At 37.1% G+C, this 22,275-nt stretch overlaps 1 protein-coding gene across 7 annotated transcripts in view; it reads left to right on the plus strand.

The window, feature by feature from the left end:
• Positions 1-22,275, plus strand: part of PATJ (PATJ crumbs cell polarity complex component) — a 370,533-nt gene that overhangs the window by 88,402 nt on the left and 259,856 nt on the right. For 6 of the 7 annotated variants that reach the window (XM_059374941.1, XM_059374937.1, XM_059374938.1 and 3 more), the window contains 3 exons: positions 12,005-12,214; positions 18,410-18,529; positions 20,453-20,848. In XM_059374941.1, the coding sequence (XP_059230924.1) occupies positions 12,005-12,214; positions 18,410-18,529; positions 20,453-20,848 (726 nt within the window). The remainder of the gene's footprint in view (positions 1-12,004; positions 12,215-18,409; positions 18,530-20,452; positions 20,849-22,275) is intronic. The other variant, XM_059374939.1, reaches the window with a different exon arrangement.

Raw genomic sequence — 22,275 nt, forward strand, 5'->3', positions numbered from 1 at the left:
TCTCTATCTAAGCTTTTGAGTTTTAGTCCTTTTAATGAAAAATCCTTTGATAAACTTTGTGTTCTCCTATTTTATTTGGAAAACAGGGCTACCATTTCACATGATAATAACAGCCCATAATTATGGGTTATGTACTGCTTATTCGAGTCAGGAATTACTTACAGCTTTGATATATACATAAGCTGATTTGATCATCCCACAACCCCATGAGGTAGCTCCTATAATCATCTTCATTTTATGGCTGAGGAAACTTGATGACAGGAGGTTAAGAATTTCCTCAAGATCACCCAATTAGTCAGGAGTGGAGCTGGGCTTCTAAGTCTATGCTCCAGTGGTGTGAAAATACAGTCTTCAGACCAGAAATTTTCTCTGATTCTTCATAACTGTGGCTTAACACAATGATAAATGATAAAAAAATTTCCCATTGTCTTTCCAGAGAAGAATACTTATTACAATTCAAGAAGATTTACTGGAGATCATTTCTGAATCTTGTGGTTCCTTGAGTTTAGTCCTCCAAAGCTCTTTAGAGACCTGTCCACTTTCTTCACTGCCAGAGCGTACAAATGACACGTTCTGTCCTAGATTTCCCGGCAGGATTCCATGGCCTTTCTCCTGTACAGTTTCAGAGTTGGTAAAGTTTTATTCTGCATGTTATATGCTATATTCTATAGAGTATTGGTTGTCCATTCAAGGAGAAATCACAGAATTTTTCTACAGAGTGCAGGGCATGCCGTGTCCTTGATACAGCTGTGTGTGTCAGAAAACCTCCCAGCCCAGAGAGGGCTCCTGTCTTTCAGTGTCTGCTCCAAGGGAGAAAGAGGGCTGAGGATGCCATGCTGCTCTGAACTTCTCTTCCGATGCAGAAGTCTTTGTATCTGGAGAGTTACAGGGTCAGCTCTTCATTTTCACATGTTACCACGTAAGCATAAGCTCACCAATGGTTTAATAGTTGATAGCACTGTTGTGTGTGTGTGTCTTTTTAAAGATTTTATTTATTTGTTTATTTATTATTTATTTGACAGAGAGAGAGATCACAAGTAAGCGGAGAGGCCGACAGAGAGGGAGGGGAGAGGCAGGCTCCCCGCTGAGCAGAGAGCCCGATGTGGGGCTCAATCTCAGGACCCTGAGATCATGACTCAAGCTGAAGGCAGTGGCTTAACCCACTGAGCCACCCAAGTGCCCCGATAGCACTGTTGGTTTAAATCACATACACTCAGCTGAGTTTAAAACACAGTAAACTCAGTGGTAACTGTTAACTCCTCAGTCCCATATTTCCTGCTGATTTCTTCTCCCTCATCATATTCAGAGTGAGAACCATAGAACAGTAAGAGTACTTACGAAGTAACCATTTCGGACTTAGAAAGCACTTTTCATGACATGTGTCATTTAATGCTTGGTATGATTCTGTGAAACCTATACTATTGTTCTTACTTCACCAATGAGAAACCCAAGTCTCAGTATTTTATAAGTGCTTAGGCTGAGAATGATTTGTTTGGAAAATGAAAATAAATTCCAAAACTAACATTAGATAAGTTTTTTCAAGTTTTATGTGTCTGTACTTTCCTACATCATAATAACTTTCTCTACATCATAACTTTCAACTAAAATAGTTTTCTTCTCCCCCCAGAAGATATTATGATATTTATTATTTATAAATTCATTTTTCTACTTAAAATTTTTTTGTGTAAAATACATATAAAATTGACCATCTTAACCATTTTTTAAGTGTGAAGTTCCATAGTGTGAAGTATATCCGTATTTCACGTAATGTAGTTTTGATAGAGGGTGCGACTGGAGTACTGTTGTCTGCTTAGTAGACATTTCAGCCAGATGTTGGGACCTGTAGGTAAAGAATTGTGTGGTATGTTTGTATTATTTCCATTAAAACCAGAAAACGTCTTGGGCTAAGAGTGAATGGGAAACAATTACAGCATGACAAAATAATTTTCAAGAGATAAAACATTCAAGCAACAGATCTAATATCCGAGGAAAATCTCTAGTGAGACTAGAAAGGAATAAAACAAAAAATTAGTCTTTAAGAAGTGATTTCCACGGGACTCCTGTTTGAACCATTTAAATTACTGTGATGCTTAAAATAGACTTTTAAAGTACCAAGCTATGCAGAGTAAAATTATGTGTGGCTGATGTATTTTTTTTTCCCTTTTACAATATATTTTGATTTTTTAGCAAGTTTCTCTGTCCACTTCTCTTCCATTGCACTTTTAATTGCCTTATGTGTTGTGCTTACTGTGCTGCTCAGGGACTGTTTAGTTCTATGCATGATGCATGGAAAAATCTATTCTTAATGCCTAATAGTATTTAGGAAGTAATAAGACACAAGGAGCCAGGAACCATATAAGTTTAATCTATCTTGAGTGCACTGAATGTATTTTGTAGGTACTTTGAACATGATGGTGTTGCGGTAATTGGTATGATTAGTATAATACTTGGCTGTATTATAAAATAGTTAAAAATGGGATTGGATTCTGATAAGGTAGTTTGCTCATTATTCATGAAATCATTTATTTATTGCCTTGCATTCACTATAAATACATTTATTTCTCTTTCCTAAAAGTAAATACTTAGCTTGTTTGTCAAATCAGAAGCTCTTTTAGTATAATTAATTACATTCCACTATCTTAAACCAGAACTATTCTAGTGATTTTAATTCAACTAATAGTCCCTGACATGTCTTTTGATGCAATCTAAAAATGGCAAAGGAAGAAAAAGTTGTTTTAAGATTCATTGTATTAAAAAAAAATGTTATAAATACTTTATGTTCTGTTTCGATGGTAGAATACCCAGGAAGTTAGATCTTACGTAGTCATTGCCTTTTTATGAGTTCTTAAAAGACATCACTAACTAAAATTATACCATATTTGTGACCATAGTGTGCATCTTTTTTCATTACCAGTGCTGTGTTTTGAATTAACTTCCATCATTCCCTACTTTTTATAGTGGTTTTCTGAATGTTTTGGTAGAAATTAATGACAAATTTGACTCAACATACTCTGTCAAATTTAGTTACAGGATTTTGGAGCTGGGGAAGCAGATTCTAACTGTCATGTATCCAGTGTTCTCCTTTTACAAGTGAAGAAACTGACTTAGAGAAGTGAACTTGTGAAATTATACACTGCCAGGCTGGCACCAAGCTAGGACTCAGAACTTGTCCCCTGACATCTAATCCACACCCATCCTACCAGTAGTGGTTTGAATAGCAGTCTTCCTTGTCTTTCTCTCCTATGTATATTTTCTCCTTAAAAAAAAAAAAAACCTTTGGATTCTGTTTCCTCATTGATGTTGTTCACTATGGAATTTTTAATTCATGCCAACTGTACATCAGAGCTTCTACAGATCACTGTTTTTTCTTTTAAGTTTTGTGTGTGTTTGTGTGTGTGTGTGTGTGTGTGTGCATGAACTTCACCTTTGTACCAGTTCTTTCCTCTCCCTACCTCCAGGATGAAAGAGTTGGTCGTCTCCCCTTTAAGGAGATTTTTTTTTTCCAGTATTCTCCATCTTAGTAATTTCCTTGAGATCTTATCTTGAAATTTTCACTTAGTTAATTTATTTAGATTTTAACATAATACTTTTCAGTTCAAATAATAATGGTCACATGTAAGAGTATACTCCTGAAGAAACAAAGATTTGCCACTTTTTGCTTTCTCTTAGTTAGCAATTGTTGAGTTGGAATAATTCTCTTATCAAATATTCCATAGATATCTACCTCATGTTATCCAGAAATTAATGTAGATCCTTTAAAATTATCTTTAAAATACTTCCTCACACCTATGAATATGTATTTGTGGAGTTAGGCTCAGTACCTCCTTTTGTGATAATGTACACCACAACATTGAATTCATTGGTTAGGAGATCTCTTCATTTGTAGAGCACTTTTTATTTCATAATTGTTTGAAGTTGTTTTCCCAGACATTTTTGGGAATCATTTCATTTTGGTGAAGGAATCCGGTCATAGAAAAGAGCAATTATTTTGGTGTGATGACCTAAACAGCAGCACAGAACTTTCAGAACTAATTTGAGTAATTAAACATAGAATGAAGACTGTGTGATTTAATTGTATTTCCTCTCATGAGTTTACTATACCAACTTTATGTTTTAATATACTCAATTGACAGTAAATGTCAAAATTATCAAAGGTAAAGTAATTTATATATATTTTTTAAATTATTGATATGTTGTTGGCATATGTTATGTTTCAGATGTGCAACATAGTGATTGGACGATTCTAAATGTTCTCAGTGCTCACCATGATGTGTAGTTACCATCTGTCTCCATACAACATTATTACAGTATCATTATTATTATTATTATTATGCCCTGCTTTTCATTTCCTTGACTTATTTATTTTGTAACTGGAAGTTTGTACCTCTTAATCCCCTTCACCTGTTTCACTGATTTTTCTTACTTCCCCTCTGACAACCACCAATTCTCTGTACTTGAGAGACTGTTTAATTTGTTTTTTGTATTATACATATGTCAGTGAAATCATATGGTATTTGTCTTTCTGTGTCTCATTTATTTCAGTCAGTTGTAATACCCTGTAGGTTCATTCATGTTGTTGCAAAATGGCAAGATTTCATTCCTTTTTTGTGGCTGAGTAATATTCCAGTGTTTGTGCGTGCGTGTGTATGTGTGTGACATTTCTTTATCCATTTATCTCTTGATGGACAGGAGATGCGTTGCTTTTGTGTCTTGGCCATTGTAAATCCCAGCAGTAGGATTACTGGGTCATAGGGTTTGTTTGTTTGTTTGTTTGTTTCAGTTTTCTTTAGGATACTTTTATTTTTCATTTTTTGAGGAACCTCCATACTATTTTCCATAGTAGTTGCACCAATTTACATTTGCACCAATAGTGTCTGAGGATTCCCTTTTCTCTACATCCTTGCCAACACTTGTCATTTCTTGTCTTTTTGATACTGGCCATTCTTTCTAGTGTATGATACGTCATTGTGGTTTTGATTTGCATTGCCCTGATGATTAGCAATGTTGAGCATCTTTTCCTATGTCTCTTGGCCACCTGTATATGTTCTTTGGGAGAATATCTGTTCAGGTCCTCTATCCATTTTTAAAAATTTAATTAGGGTGGAAAGGGCAGAGGGAGAGGAAGAGAGGAAATTTTAAGCAGGCTCCACACCCAGCATGGAGCCCCATGGGAGGCTTGATCTCATGACCCTGAGATCATGACCTGAACTAAAATCTAGTTGGGCATTTAACCAACTGAGCCACTCACGCAGCTTTTAATCAGATTGTTAAAACTTTATCCAGTTTTTAATCAGATTGTTTTTTGGTGTTGAGTTGTAGAAGTTCTTTATATATTCTGGCTATTAACCCTTTATCAGATATATCATTTGCAAACACCTCCCATTCACTAGGTTGCCTTTTTGTTTTGTCGATGGTTTTCTTTGCTGTGCTCAAGTTTTCATTCTGGTATAGTCCCAGTAGTTTATTTTTGCATTTGTTTCCCTTGCCTGAGGAGACCTATCCATAAATATGTTGGTTAGGCTGATGTCTAAGAGATTACTGCCTGTGTTTTAGGAGTTTTATGGTTTCAGTTCTCACATTTAGGCCTTTAATCCCTTTTGAATTAATTTTGTGTGTGGTGTAAGGAAACGGTCCAGATTCACACAGCATGTAGCTGTCCAGTTTCCCCAACACCATTTATTGAAAAGACTGTCTTTTCCCTGTTGTATATTCGTGCTTCTTTTGTCAATTGGCCATGTAGGCATGGGTTTATTTCTGGATTCTCTATCATGTTCCATCGATCTGTTAGACACAAGTTTTTATCTGAAATAAAATATGGTCTATCTTTTTCCCATTCTGCCATAAAGACTCCTATTTCCTTAATGCTTTTAAAAGTTAGGATTTTATAGTACAGAATTTAAAACAAAACCCAGACATTGTTCTTTATTTTGAGTGCATGGAGTTAAGTCATTGTTTATATCTTGACTTCTGTTTTTCTGCATTGGAATAATACTGCATAGCATATAAATGTTGAATGTCAGAACAGTCCTTGGTATATGTCTCACGTTCCTCTTTTAAAAATAGCTCTTACAGATGTCCTGCCAATTTTATTAAATGTGACCACTATTCTTGTTCATTTCTTCTGTCTCCTCTTTATGTAACATTGCATTTCCACTGAGCTTGCTATATTTGCTTCCATGGATTTGTGGTTTTACCTATGGAGCAGCTTCATGACCAGAGCTCTCCATGCCTTTAGGTTGATATATCTTTCACAGAGCTCACATTTCAGCTGAACCACCATTCTGCCCCCAGTGATGTCCCTGCATCTTGCCTTAGTTTATGTGAACTCTGAGCTCTTTGACCTGTGGGAATGTACACAGATATTCATGTACTACATTTTATAGACACTACAGAGACTTTGGAAATTATGCACATCTGTTTAGGCATAATTACTGTCACGAGTTTTTAACTGTTCATGTAAAGGTGTTACAGGTTAGACTAGCTCACCAAATGAATGGATTCTCAAGAACACATATATAGATTAAAATTTGGCAAACAAAGGGATGTTTGATTTGTACATACAGCATGCTACACATTCTGTGCTAACTTCATCAGCTAGTAACCAGTGTGATAAGTAAGGGATAAGTAAGGGACTCAGTTTGCATACTTTGGCAAGGCAATAAATATATCTTCTGTCAGTTTGCCTGCTTTCGATATTAATTCATTTGGCAAATACCTGAAGATAGAGAAACTGCATCACTTAAAGGCTAAGAACATAAACTCTGGAACTTAACCAACTGGTTTAAATTCTGGCTCTGCCATTTATCAGCTGTGTGCCTTGGTTAATTTTCCTCATCTTAAAAGTGGGGATAATAACGGTACCTTCATGGTGGTTTGAAGGTTAAATGAATTCTAATAAGTAAGATTTCTAGAACATTCCTGGCATGGCAAGAACTCAGTAAGTCATGTTGTTCTTATTCATCTATGATGGGATGTGTCCTTTGCCTTTGATGTACTTAACAGTCTAGTGAAGAGAGAGAAACCAAATAGTTTCAGTCATTCAATATTTCAACTACTATTGAGTACCTTCCATATGGCTGTCACTACAGTTAGGTCCTGGAAGTAAAGCAGCAAATAAGCAAACATACCATTGCTCTCGTGAAGCTTATTTTTAGTAGGAAAGACAGTTGAAGTAATTTCTGTAAAATGTCAAAAGTGTTATAGTAGAGAAAATGCAAGGTGCGGTGGATACATGTAGGAGGAGGACCTAACTTATTCTGGAGGTACAGGACAGTAAGGAAAACTATATTATGACAAAGGCTCTGTGGAAGTCCTCTTTTGGATTTAGGGGTATCACAGAGTAGAAAGTTACTGAGTCAGCTTTGGGGAGTCAGGGAAGGCTTCTAGGGACGGCTTCTCCATCCAATGGGAACACATTGGATCTGACTCTGGTGGCAGAGATGGAGAGAAGTGGCATTGGGACAGGGAAAAAGTATTCCTCGTAGGTGGAATGGTTTGTAGGATGTCAGGAAGCACATCAAAGCATTTCACAGTCCTTGGATTTCAGTAGTTCTGCATTGTTGGGGCAATGTGTGGGGCAAACAGGGGTGGGCAGTGGTACATAAGGGGAGAGCAAGAGGAGTTTAGACTCAGATCTGAGGGAATTGCTCTACCAAGCAGTTAAGACTTGATCCTGAAGGCAGTTGGGTGTTGCTGAAGTGTTAAAAAGAGAAAAAAATTGTAATTGCATTTTTATTTTTTTAAATTTTTATTAATTTTGTTATTTTTATTTTTTTAAAGATTAATTTATTTGAGAGAGTGAGAAAGGGAGAGTGTGAGAGGGGGAGGGGCAGAGGGAGAAGGAGAAAGAATCCCAAGTAGACTTTTTGCTGAGCATGGAGTGTCAGGATCCTGGGACCCAGAGATCATGACCTGAGCCGAAATCAAGAGTCATCCATTTAACTGACTGAGCGACCCAGGTGCCCAATTTTTATTTTTATTTTTTTAGAGAGAGAGCAGTGTGTGAGTAGAGGTTGTGTGGGAGTGGGCATTGGGAGAGGAAGAGAGAGAGAATCTTAAGAAGGCTCCACACCCAGTGCAGAGCCTCATGCAAGGCTCGATCTCACGACCCCGAGATCATGACCCGAGCCAAAATCAAGAGTAGACGCTTAACTGACTGAGCCACTCAGGAGCCCCACATTTTTATTTTTGAAGATTATTCCTTTATCTCTGTGGAAAATAGACTGAAGAGGGCAAGAGCAGAGATGGGGAGATTAGCAGTTGCCTAGGCAAGAAATAATGAGAAGCTAAACCAAGGTAGTGGCAGTGGAAATGGAGAGAAAGGGTCAGTTGGAAAAGATGGAAGACCAAACTGACATGCTTCAGCAAGCAGCTCAGTGGAGGGGTGAGGGGAGAGGAATTAACTGAATGCTTTACCATATACCACTCGCTTATGGGAGGAGAGGACTCTGTCAACTTGGATTTTCCCTACATGGAAACATCTTATGTTTATAATATCAAACATGAGTGCAAACCTCATAAATTCTTACATGCACTTTTCTTCAAGCAGGTACAGTGATTGTATTCACTTGTGAGACAGAGCAGTTAATTGGGTTTTCAGGATTTCATAGCTGAGTAGTGAGAAGAATTCAAGTCAGACCTCCTGTCTTCTGGTCTGGTGTCTGAGGGAGGTTAGCAGTTCTTAATTGATTGTTCAGTAATATTTTTAAGAGCTGTAGGGAGCAACTTTCATAAACGGTTGAGTTGAGGCAAACATAGGGCATGCTGTTATAATGTGAATAATAATATAAGCCTTTTGAATAAGCAAGAAAAAATCTTTAAGAAGAGAATGGCTAGCATAGTGAAAGATGCTGTTTCTTGTGTTCTGTGATTAGTCTTTAGTGCCCTCTGTTGACTGCTTAGTCTAAAACAATGTTGAATCTGGAATACAATGTTCCTTGCAGTGTTATTTACCAAAATAGTAAGAATTAGAGGTATTAAAATTGTGATAAAAGGTGATAAAAACTGATGGGGACTTTAAAAAAAATCTGCATGGGGTCTCGCAGTTGGGTAGAGGTCTTAAGAAATATCGTCATAACATTTTGTTTGCTACAACATGTATATGCTATTGTGGGTTACATTTTCAGAAAACAGACCTTCCTGATGATGAAGAGCCTAAATCAGGCTGGGTTTTCAGCATTTTTTAATGCAGCAAAGCCTCAAGAATAGCAGTCAGATGGGTGGCTAGGTGATGGACGTTGGGGAGGATATGTGCTATGGTGAGCGCTGTGAATTGTATAAGACTGATGAATCACAGACCTGTACCCCTAAAACAAATAATACATTTTATGATAATAAAAAAATAAAAAGGCAAATAAGCAAAAATAATAATAATTTTAAAAAACTAAAAAAATAAAGTAGGGTTGTGCCTTAAAAAAAAAATAAAAAGAATAGCTGTCATCCCAGTAGGCAGTAGCTGTTCTTTTTCCATAGGGCAGCTACTAAATATGATGAGGATGAAAGGAAATGACTGTTCCTCATTAAAGCAACTTCATTCAGCTACCTAAGAAATCACACCATCAGAAAAGTCATCACAGAAAATGAAATAGTGATTATACATAATGGAGCATCTTCAGAAGTGGATGGTTTGCCCTTTTTTTTTTTTTTTTTTTTTTTTGGACAAAGGAGCGACCCTTGAGTTCTCTCCTCTAGGAAAAGGAAAAAGGGTGGTAGATTAGACTTAGTGTTGAGAATAAGTAGAGGTCTAAGCCTGAATAAATTTTAGTAAGCAAGCACACCTGGTATAGTTTAAGGTCCAAAAGAAGACTGTACTTTGTATAAATGAATGCTTACCGTGACTTTTTTGTAATAAGGGAAATCTATTAATCGTTCCATTTCTGTTATTGCCCGGTTAATCTTTCTTTGAAGTGTTTCTAATTATCATTTCAGCTGGTTGCATTTTGAAAACCTATTCATCTAGTTGGGGTAAAAGTAGTGCTTTTTGATTTGGTGTTCCATGAAACTGCAGAGATTGCTTGTACCAAGCTGGTGAAATCATTTATTTGCTTTTGGTATATTTTACTGTTGCAATTTTCTCTGGGAAAGTTTAGTAATTATTAATATGAAGTAATGCTGGTTGCTTTCTGTGCATTTCATGAGGGGAATATGCTATTATGTAGTTTCCCTTCCCCCCTAATAAAAAAGCCTTTCATCACAAACTGACATCCTAAATGAAGGACATAATTGTACAGCTTATTTATTAGTGTGTCAAACTTAAAATGTAATGGTTTCATATTTCAGAATGAAAAGTGTGTTGTGATTCATGGTTGCCGGTGACAAAATAGACAGCTCTTTTATATCTGCGCTGATTGCCTGCTGATATACCACTGTACTTTTTTTTGTTGTTGTTCTTTTCTTTTCTCTTCCTATGCAATAGCTCCCTCTACTTGAAAGTATTGGTGTAATTATAGTTCAACACTGTATACTTTGTTACAGAGTACTCCTGACTATTTTTACTTTCCATCCTCTTCCTGAATATGAGGTGTTATACATCAGAGCATGTTAGAGATATACCAAGAATCTCTTGACCTTGGAGCAGAGAAGCAAGGTTAAGGAGAGTAAGATAAGTTATGTTTGAAGGCATTTTTCAAGGAATTAGCTGTGTCGCTTTTTTTGATTTATATATATTTGGTTAAAATTCCATATAGTACTTGAAAATGAACCTTGATATCTAAAACACAGAGGTCTATGAAAAGTGGATCAGAAAACTTCAAAAGAACCATCAGCCACTTCAAACTGACAGCCTGGAACTTGGCAGATTCTCACTTTGTTAATTACAAAGTCTTCTGATTCTAACATAAAACATGGCCGTTAGTCTCTCATTTGTCAGGAAGAGTTCAACAGTAGTAGAATCTTGTGTTACTACACCTTGCCTTTATGGAACAGTATGTATGTAATGAAACAGTAGGAACAAAATAAAAACAAGTATTTCACCTGAGGTCTGATTATTTTTTTTTCTCTCATTAAGTTTGAGATTTAGTTGTTGTACCATTATTTTAATGTGGAACAAGTAGCAGAGCATGGTAGTTAAGAGAAGGTCTTGGGAACCAGCCTGGTTGGATCTGAATCCTAACTCTGCCACTTACCAGATGGGTAATCTTGGCAAGTTTCCTTAGCTTTCTGAGCCTCAGTTCCCTCATCTGTAGAAACATAGACAAGTGTTAGAGTAAAGCACTTAAAATAGAGCCTGACACATAGTACTATATATCAGTGTCCAACAAAATAAAAAATAATGGACTATAAATTCTTATTAATCAAATGCATTTATTGAATGTCAACATTATCTTTCAGGCTGCTAAATAAAAAGAAAAATGGGGCCTTTCCAGTGGATCAGAATTATTTTCACATTGGTTTTGTTCATAAAGTGATGCTTATTTTCTTGTATCAGAATAGTTCTCACCAAGGGGTCCCTATACCATGTTACAATTTATATGTTATAAATTGCAGCTGTGTTATTTTTAAGCTCCTTTTTTCATACAGTGGAATATTCCATGGATTCCATATCTTTTTTGAACTTCATTGATTTAGCATGAGGGTTTTATACTGGTGGAATACATAAAACTTGAAGTTTCATTTACCATAGTTCCTTCTCTTAGAGCCTACTTACTACCCAAGAGCAGACTTGTCTTTGGCCTATAATATGACTATGCGTGAGGATGTCAGAGTCTTGTTCAACTGTCATCAGGCTTCTTGTGGCTCAATAAAATACCAGTCACCGAAAGTTCAAAAAAGAAATTTGTAGGTATTGATCCCTCAGACACATAGCTGAAATTATTAAGATGATGTTTCTACCTTAATATAAAATGATATTTGTGTGGATGTATAGAGTGATACTGTAATAGATTCTTGACCTCTTTGGAAGAATATCCCCAGAATACTGGGTACTTACTGTAAATAGTGAAATCAGATTCATGAGTCTATGCATTTTCAGAAACTGACTTATCTTTCTTCTTGGCTTGATCCTCAGGACCCTTTAGATCCCACAAGATCAGTGATTGTGATCCGTTCCCTGGTGGCAGATGGTGTTGCAGAAAGAGGGGGAGAGCTATTACCTGGGGACCGCCTGGTCTCAGTTAATGAATGCTGTTTGGAAAACACCACACTTGCCGAAGCTGTGGATGTGTTGAAAGCTGTGCCGCCAGGCATTGTACGCCTCGGCATCTGTAAGCCCTTGGTGGTAAGTGTTCAATGTTGTTAATGTAGGACGTGATAATAGTGTAATACTTAAGAACATGGATTTTGGAGACAAATACACCTGGTTTCGAATCCCTCTTCCACAGCTTATTCTCTCTGTGTCCTAAGAGAAGTTTCTTAGGTCCTTGACTTAAAAAGTTAGAAACGTAATATCTGTCTCATATGATTTTGGGGACTAAAGATTAAGTGCGTGCACGTTGTTATATAAATAGTAGCTACTAATGTTGCTAGTCCTTTAGCTTTTACTACTATCTTTATCTTCATAATATTAGCAAAGATCTGCACGTTCTCATCATATTCCTTATGATGTAAATTTCAAAAGTCTATGCATTTTAACTTTCACTTGGAAATGATGTTGAGACGGCATGATACGTTAAAATGCAGTTAACTATATTGTTTTAACCGTAGCAATGGGATTTGAATATGCTCTTCTGCCCATCAAAGTGCTTTAATAATCCCTAGCAACTAGAACTCCATGTCGTCAGGTCATCTTGAAGTTCTCTTATTGCTTATCCTTATGTACCAGGTCAGATTTGTGTTTATGACTAAGGGCCATATTACAATTAGGGTGCTTCTGAGGTTCCCCAATGCAACAAAATACTTGATGATAATTTGCAAGCAGTATGAAGATGTTCTTGAGTGCTTACTGTATGTCAGTATTTTAAAACTTTTACATGTATAAACTAGTTTAATCCTCCTGGCAACTTGAAGAGATTATAGATGAGGCCATCAGGACATGGAGAGTTGACCAGTTTATCCTCAGTGATGTAGCTAGTAAGGGACAGAGTTGGGGTATAAACTCAGGGGGCTTCAGACCACAGTGCTGTATATTTAACTTGTGAGTTTAGTTTGTAGACAGCCCTTCTGAAAACAGAGAGATGGTCTTAGTAAAGTGTTAAACTGGACTCTGTTTAAAGTGTGAAGCCTGGACTCTGTTTCTACCTTTCCTATGAGTCAGCCCAGTAGGTTTCAATGCAAAGATATGTAATATACATGAGGATCACCTGGGAGTTGGCTATAATGCAGTTTTGGAGGTCCTACCCTCAGAGATTCTCATCTAGTCATTGGGATGTGCTGTTGAGGGATCTGCCCCTATAATTCTGATGAAGAATTTCACACTTTGAGAAACGTTGTCCTAGTAAATTTTATTTTTTTTTTAAGATTTTATTTATTTGATAGAGACACAGTGAGAGAGGGAACACAAGCAGGGGGAGTGGGAGAGGGAGAAGCAGGCTCCCCGCTGAGCAGGGCATCTGATGTGGTACTCAGTCCCAGGACCCTGGGATCATGACTGAGCCAAAGGCAGACGCTTAATGACTGAGCCACCCAGGTGCCCCTGTCCTAGTAATTTGATCATCATTATACTACCTTTCTTCTCTGAGCCCATTTTTTCATCTCTGAAGACTGACCAAGATTAGAGGACTCCTAAAATTTTTCTTAACTCTAAGATTCTTTTTTTCTATGAAATGTATTAATAAGCTATATGAATATGTTAACATACCACACATGTCCATATGTATAGGTAAATATAGATAAATATCTTCATTTACAGATATGTAGGTATAGATATATACATAGAGATAACTCCTGTATTACATGTAGTATTTATGTGTTGGGGATACTCAACATGGCCTTAATGAATTCCCCATAAAGATGCCGGTATGTTATACTATGAGACACTCTAAATATTTCAAAATGGAGTATAGCATATAGCTAATCAAAGTTCTTGACTCTGTCTTCTGTATTTGGTGTATGGGTGTTGCCATAGCCAACATGAGACACCAGGAGTTGCCTAGTTTGATTTCTGGACAAATTAATTTGCAGGGAGGAACTTGATGTCTTTATGGAGATCTCATCTTCTTGGTTGTGGCAGGGGTAGGGGGTTGTTGTCTCGATTTTCCCTGATGAGTACTTGCCGGGTTACTTGGGCTGCCAGAGGAAATCCCAAATTATTTATGTCCTGGAGGCCTTAAACAGCATGACTTTACTCTGAAGCACTTGAGGGATGTGTCAGGTGGTATAGAAATCAGAGCTTTGTTACTGCCTGGGTGCAGATTCCTGGGCTGTTTCTGGTGGAGGGAGAGCTGAAGAGACCTCAGGATATCAGAGCCGCATTCTGAGAGGGTTTTGGAACGTCGTAATTGTGAGGTGGACCTTTGCCTAGGCTCCCCTTTTTGAATAGGGGAGTGGGAAACCACAAAAGGGATAAAGACAAAGGTCACTTTCAGGACTCTAAAAAATTCTTAGTAGAGGGGTGCCTGAGTGGCTTAGTCAGTTAAGCTGTTGTCATCTGCTCAGGTTATGGTCCCAAGGTCCTGTGATTGAGTCCCGCTTCAGATCTCCTGCTCAGCGGAGAACTTGCTTCTTCCTTTCTCTCTGCCTGCTGCTCTGGCTATTTATGTACACACTCTCTTTCTGTCAAATAAATAAATAACATCTTTTTTAAAAATTAATGGAATTACCATTTATTCCTTCTTTAATTTCTGGGAGCCTTTAGCCAAACTTTTTGCTCATGAGCTGTAAATAGTGATAGATATAGATCTTCATTAAGGTCTCAGTCTCTCTGGTGGCCTGCTTGGTGGCCACTTACCTTATCACGTAATGAGCATTCACTTAGTCCTCTGCAGAAGGAGGGAAGAAACTGAAGAAGGTGGCCCAAAGTCATCTTGGGCCAGAAAGACTATGAATATATAAAAGTTAGGAGAACATGAATTTTTTATTAAGTCAGGTATTATATTGATATACATTGTCTATATAATGTGTTTCATATTATATAGTTTCATGTTAATCATGAATGGGGTTTATCTTCTCGTTTCTACAAATTCATCTTAAATATACCAGATCCAGAAAAATTAATGAACTGACTTTAAAAACTGCATTGTATCTTTGAAACTAATAGGTCAGAGGTGGCGATGGAGTTCTTAAGCCAGACAGCTGTGAGTTTCTGCTTAGTTCTGTGACTTGCAAGGCTGCGTGTCCATGGACCAGTTCTTTAACCTCATCAGCTCCCACTTCTTGTCTGTAATGTGGGGACTGCATGACATAGTTGAGATCCCAGACCGTAAAGCCAGATAGTTCCAATTCTGGGTGTGTAAATGATTAGTCATGTAATTTTTTACTCATCTGTAAACTAGGGTTAATAAGACTACCTACTTTTTAGAATGTATATTAATATGTTAATGAATATACTAAATTGAATATTTAAAATGTTTAAAACAATGTTTGGCACGTAGTGTCATAAGTATATATATATTTTGCCATTATTTTTATATAAATACAAAATATAAAGCCCTGACTTGGATTGCTGTGAAGATCAAGTTGAGACAAAGCATATGAAGTGTTTACCATGGATCATGATTTAGAGCTAGGACTTCATAAATGGTAGCTATGTTCTGACCTAGGACTGCTATTGAGCTGGTAGACACCAAGATGTCTGAAACTTTTCAGATGGCAAGTGTACTGTACCTTTGTTAAAAATTTTGTTATTATCCTGTATATACTGATACATTTCTTTTTTTCCTTTTTTTTTTTTTTTGAAAAGATTTTATTTATTTATTAGTGAGAGAGAGTGTGAGAGTGTGAGTGGGAAGAGGGACAGACAGGGATGGAGAGAATCACAAGCATATGCCATACCAAGCACGGAGCTCTATATGGGGCTCAATCCCATGACCCTGAGATGATGACCTGAGCCAAAACCAAGAGTTGGATGCTCAACGAGCTGAGCCATAGAAGTGTCCCTATACTGATAAGTCTTCTTTTTTTTTTTTCTTTAAGATTTTATTTATTTGACAGAGAGGGAACAGAAGCGAGGGCACAGAAGAGAGAGAGAGGGAGACGCAGACTCCCCACTGAGCAGGGAGCCCAATGCAGGGCTCAATCCCAGGACCCTGGGATCATGACCTGAGCCAAAGGCAGATGTTTAACAACTGAGCCACCAAGGTGCCCCATATGATATTTTTTAATATTAAGTTCCTTTTTTGGTCTGTTTTTGAATTTAAGGAATACTTCCCCCCACATAGTATGTTTCTATTTAGTCAAATCTTCTTTTACTCTATTCTCCTTAAATGTGCTGTACAGTCTTTTTTAGCGTAATTCTGAGATAATTTACTGCTTTTTCTCCCACTTTGTGAATAATGTCTTATTTTTTGTTACATTTTCAAACTAGCTATTGCTGAAGTAGAGGTAATGATACTGACTTGGTAATTTGATCTTATATCTGACAAACATGTGAAACTCTAATGTGTACTTCTGTTGAATTTTTTTTTTAAAGTTTATTTATTTACTTATTCATTTATCTATTTCTCTATCTATCTATCTATTAATTTTTCATCACGGTAAGTGCCCTTCATCTGTTCCCTCCATCCACCCCCCCCATCCTGGTAACCATCAATTTGTTCTCTATAGTTAAGAGTTTGTTTTGGGGCACCTGGGTGGCTCAGTTGATTAAGCATCTGCCTTCGGATTGGTTCATGATCCCGGGATTCTGGGATCGAGCCCCCCCTATTGGGCTTATTACTCTGTGGGGAGCCTGCTTCTCCCCTGCCTACTGCTCCCCATGCTTGTGCTTGCTCGCTCACTTTCTCTGTCAGATAAATAAACAAAAATCGTTTAAAAAAAAAAGTATATTTCTTGGTTTGTCTTTCTTTTCCTTTGCTTGTTTGTTTTGTTTCTTAATTCCACGTATGAGTGATGAGATCATTTGGTATTTGCCTTTCTCTGACTGACTTAATACATTTAGCATTATATTCTCTAGCTCCATCCATGTTGCAAATGGCAAGATTGCATTTTTTTTTAATGGCTGAATAATAGTCTATTTTTTATTTATACAACACATCTTCCTTATCCAGTCATCTATTGATGGACATTTGAGCTGCTTGTTTCCAAATTTGGCTATTGTAAATATGTTCTAATAAACATAAAGGTGCATGTATCTTTTCAAATTAGTGTTTTCTTATTCTTTGAGTAAATACTCAATAGTGGAATTACTAGATCATATCGTATTTCTGGCCATCTGTATGTCTTCTGTCTGTTCATGTCTTCTGCCCATTTTTAAATTGGATTATTTAACTGGATTTTTTTGGGGGGTGTTGAGTTGTATCAGTTCTTTATATATTTTGGATATTAACCCTTTACTGGATATGTCATTTGTAATACCTTCTTGTATTCTGTAGCTGGCTTTTAATTTCGTTGATTGTTTCTCTTGCTGTACACAAACGTTTTATTTTGATGTAGCCCTGATTGTTTATTTTTGCTTTTATTTCCTTGCCTGAGGAGACATATCTAGAAAAATGTTCCTACAACTGATGTCAGAGAGATCACTGCTTATGCTTTCTTCAAGGATTTTTTTGGTTTCAGGTTTCACATTTAAGTCTTTAATCCGTTTTGAGTTTATTTTTGTGTATGGTGAAAGAAAATGGTCCAGTTTTATTCTTTTGCATGTAGTTTTAGGAATACTTGAAAAGAATGAGAAGCTTTGACACAAATATGGAATTCTTTTTAATTATTAAAGAAAAGTTTGTTCTCATGAAACAATTTGTATAAGTTTTATTGTGTCCTTGCACTTAATGGAAGGATGAGAATTAATCTGAAGAGAGTTCAAGAGTATTTTCTTGATTATAAGAGTTCTTCCTATAGTAGCCAGAGGTGGGAAGGGGTGGGTAAGATGGGTGAAGGTCATCAAAAGGTGCAAACTTCCAGTCATAAGATAAATATGTCCTGGGGATGTAATGTACCTGGAGATGGTTAGCAAGACCATATTGTATTTCGAAAGTTTTAGATATAATTAAATTTATTACAACTTTGCAATATATACATACATCTAATTATTACGTTGTATAATGTTATGTGTCAGTTATATCTTGGTAAAAGATAGCTTCATGTTGACAAAAGCATCTCTACAATTGTGCTAATAAATAAATAAATAAATAAATAAATAAATAAATATTTTTTCCAGGGGTGCCTGGGTGGCTGTTAGTTCAGCCTCAGCCTTTGGCTCAGGTCATGATCCCAAGGTCCTGGAATTGAGTCCTGTAGACACCCTACTCAGCAGGGAGTCTGCTCCTCCCTCTTCCATTCAATGCACCGCCCCCCCCCCCACATTGCTCTCTAGTGCGCGCTCTCTCTCTCAAATAAATAAAATTAAAAAAAAAAATAAAATTAAAATCGTTTCTGTTTTCAGGAAGATGATAAAGAGGAAGAAAGTCATTATATTTTACATTCAAACAACGATGAAGACAAGACTGAACTTTCGGAAACAATTCATGACATAAATTCATCTTTAATACTTGAAGCACCCAAGGTATTTAGTCAATCAATTTCGTATTTGAATGGTTTGCTGTGAGCTAACATTTCTATAAAGAAGACAACAGCTTGTTCTCACTCTTGGCTAAAGAGATATAAATTAAATGATCCTCTTTTTTATTTTATTTTATTTTAATTTTTAAAAAATATTTTACTTATTTGCCAGTGAGAGAGGGAACACAAATAGGGGGGTTGGCAGAGAGAGAGTAAGGCCTCTAGCTGAGTAGGGAGCCCAACACGGGGCTCCATCCCAGGACCTTGGGACCATAACCTGAGCCTTAGGCAGATACTTAAGGACTGAGCCACCTGGCGTCCCGCTTTTTTTTTTTTTTTTTTTTAAATGAACTGTTTTCCCTCTTGTATCTCAGTGGCTTCATAAATGACAAAGGCCAGATACAAGGCATTTTCAAAGCACAAACATACCTTATTTTATACTACAGATATACTCTTAAAATTTTGAGGCGAGAACACAATGTTTGAAAATAGGCATGCATTTAAAATGCTGTAGAAAACAGAGCTATACTAAAGGACTTCTTACCAAATACTTCCTACAGAAGAGTTATTTAGTCAAACCTTCCTTTCCACTTTAATTTTAGGAAGTGTATTTTGAAGCTTTTCCTCTTTTATTCTAAATATGAATTGTGGCTATTTTGCTCTTTGAAGGTAGAGTATGGTATTGCCTTACCTGATAACAACCGTCTGGTGATAGTCTTTGCATAATTTATTGACAGTGCCTCAAGCTGATATTTATTTCTATACTATACATTGTGGGTCTTTTTTTTTTTTAGTTTAGACATTTTTTGTTAAAATTTCATAAGTGTATGACATCTTCAAATATAGAGTAAACACACCTGTAAAAAAATTAGCTGGCTTGCAATATTTGATAACACTATAATAATTTAAAGGTGGGAAGTAGTAGATTCATTCCATGAATTTGCATTTGGTAATATTTAGTGAATAGGGGTCTGTAGGAAATGTCATTGATCTCCCAAGAGGAATTGAGCCTCCTTGTGCTTAGCACTCTTCAGGATCCCCAGGGTTATGTTAGAGGCTCTGCAAATCCATACATTGCTCAGGCATTGCCTAGGAACTCAGCAAAATTTCTGCACATGTATGACTAGTTTTAGTTGTATGTACTTCTAAGTAGTGAAATATAAATTAATTAAAAAGCATACTATTTTCATTCCGTTTTGCCATATAATTTCAGTACAGTTGAAAAAACATATTTCTGGGGGTGCCTGGGTGGCTTGGTGGGTTAAGCCTCTGCCTTCGGCTCAGGTCATGGTCTCAGGGTCCTGGGATTAAGCCCCACATTGGGCTCTCTGCTTGGCGGGGAGCCTGCCTCTCTACCTACTTGTGATTTCTGTCAAATAAATAAATTAAATAAACATTTCAGGGCATATTATAAAATAGTCATACTTAAGGTAGTTGGGACATACGTCCCATATCTTTATAGATACTGCTTTTTGATAATTTCAGTAGCCATAATTCCATCTGAGTTTTACATAAGCTTGAAAGTCCTGACTTTTTAAATCTTTGCTTTCTTAGATATGATGCATTTCCGTATTTATGCACTACTTCTGTATAAGATGTATGAGCCAAATGTTCAGTGCAGCAGATTAACAAAATTCTATTTCTGATTGAGAATTTTCAGGTGGTTAATGTGTAACAGACCTTTTGGAATAGTCACTCACCTTGCCGAGGGCCGATTGCTGCCTCTTACTGTTTGTTGCTTTCTTTGCATTGAGGGTTGTGTGGGAGGGAGCACTTATTTCTCCTCCTTTGTAATGGAGAGCCATTCCAGGTAACTTTGCCTGGGCGAGGAATATAGTCACTGAGATTCTGTCTGGGTTAACTTCCTAACGAATCCCCGTAGAGTGCCACTGCAAAAAAAAATAATTTTTGCCACTTTTATTTACAGGAATTTAGAGATGAACCCTATTATAAAGAAGAACTTGTAGATGAGCCATTCCTCAATTTGGGAAAGGCTTTTCAGTCCGAACAGAAAGAGATAGACCACAGCAAGGAGGCCTGGGAGATGCATGAATTTCTGATTCCTAGATTGCAGGAGATGGGGGAAGAAAGAGAGATGCTTGTTGATGACGAATATGAGCTATATCAAGATCACTTGCAGTCCGTGGACTTGTATCTCTCATCACACCTTCAAGAGGCTGCTCCTGTTCTCTCTGCGAAGGAACTTCACTTTGGCACTCAGTGGTTGCGTGACAGTGCACCACCTGAGCTTCAGGGAGCGAGATCCATGGTGAGTCTGTACTCCCCGGAGGCGCAGCAGTACGGCTACAGCACGGAAAACATGGTAAGGGATGAGAACGGCTCTTCCACTTCCCTCCTCCTTCCCCTGCCTCCCAACCCCTGTTCCAAAATTATGTAACTTTCAAAAGAACAAAATGCAATGGAAAATATAATTTTTGTAATTAATCATTTTTCCGAGGTGTACCACATAGTGTAATGCTGAACTAAGTATAAACTCATCTTTTCTGTATTACACAACTTCTGATAAGAGTCAGTAAGCTGCAATTGCCTTTTATGGTGGTTTATAGGGGGTTTTGCCTTTTTTTTTTTTTTTTTTTAATGATGTGCTTCTCCAGATTATCCATTTCAAAGAAGAGTTCTTTTGCCATTTGTGATTTTTATTTTTATTCCCTCAGAGAGACAGGGCTTCATATTTCTCATATTGTGTATTATATTTATCAAGGAAAATCAAGGCAAAATTGACTCAAGATACATTGTTTATGTCTTGTTTATCCACACTGTTTTCTGTGTTATGTATGATACTAAATAGAAGGTCTCTGAACTCTTAAAAATTATCTTTATGTTTGTGTTATTGTCTATTTTCAACTTGGCATGAAAGCATTATATTTCAGTAGGTTTGTCCTTGCTATGGATCACCAATAAACTTTATTTTTATAAAATTAAAAATTAGGGTTAACTGGTCATCAATTGGACATTTTTATTAGGGACATTTTTAATGTTTTAGGTTTGTTTGTTCATTTTATGTCCCAGATTAACTTCCAGGGAAATGAAAAGAAAATTATTAGATAGAAGTGTTTTGGTTTTTTTTGTTTTGTTGAAAGGAAGAGAGAGGGTATAGGGACAGAGGGAGAAGGAGAGAGAGAGTTAAGCAGGCTCCATGATCAGTGCAGAGCCCAACACGGGGCTTGATCTCATGACCTTGTGATTATGACCTGAACTGAAATCAAGAGTTGGACGCTTAACCAGCTGACTCACCTAGGAGCTCACTGACTCATGTAGGAGATCCTAGGGGTATATTTTTACAAGGTCATTTAGCAGTATGTTTAGATACAGTGCAGTACTCCCCACACTGAGATCAGCAACTTTCTTGCAGTGTTGTAGGGAGCATGCTTTGCTCTCTCAGAGGGCCCATAGAGCTAGTTTCTTTGCTCTCTCCTTCCTCAGACCTATCCTTCTTCCCCCCTTTTGCAAATGCTATGGGTTCTTCTATGCAAGGTGCTATACAAGCTGTGCTTAATGGAACGCAAGAGGATTAGTGGACTGTGGGTAATCTAACAGAGAACAGATGTTTTGTGATTATGTGAATAATGCCTGGATATGGACAGAGGTGACAGAGAATCACCTGGTGTGTTGGCCATTGACATTGGTGCTTTCTTTCCTTGCCAGTCCCGTTCCTGTATCTGTAAGTACTCGAACCCAAACAGAATATTCAGTTATACAGAGCAAATTCTAATCACAGATTAGTGAATA

Source organism: Mustela nigripes, chromosome 14 (genome assembly GCF_022355385.1).
Source record: "Mustela nigripes isolate SB6536 chromosome 14, MUSNIG.SB6536, whole genome shotgun sequence".
Taxonomy (NCBI): domain Eukaryota; kingdom Metazoa; phylum Chordata; class Mammalia; order Carnivora; family Mustelidae; genus Mustela; species Mustela nigripes.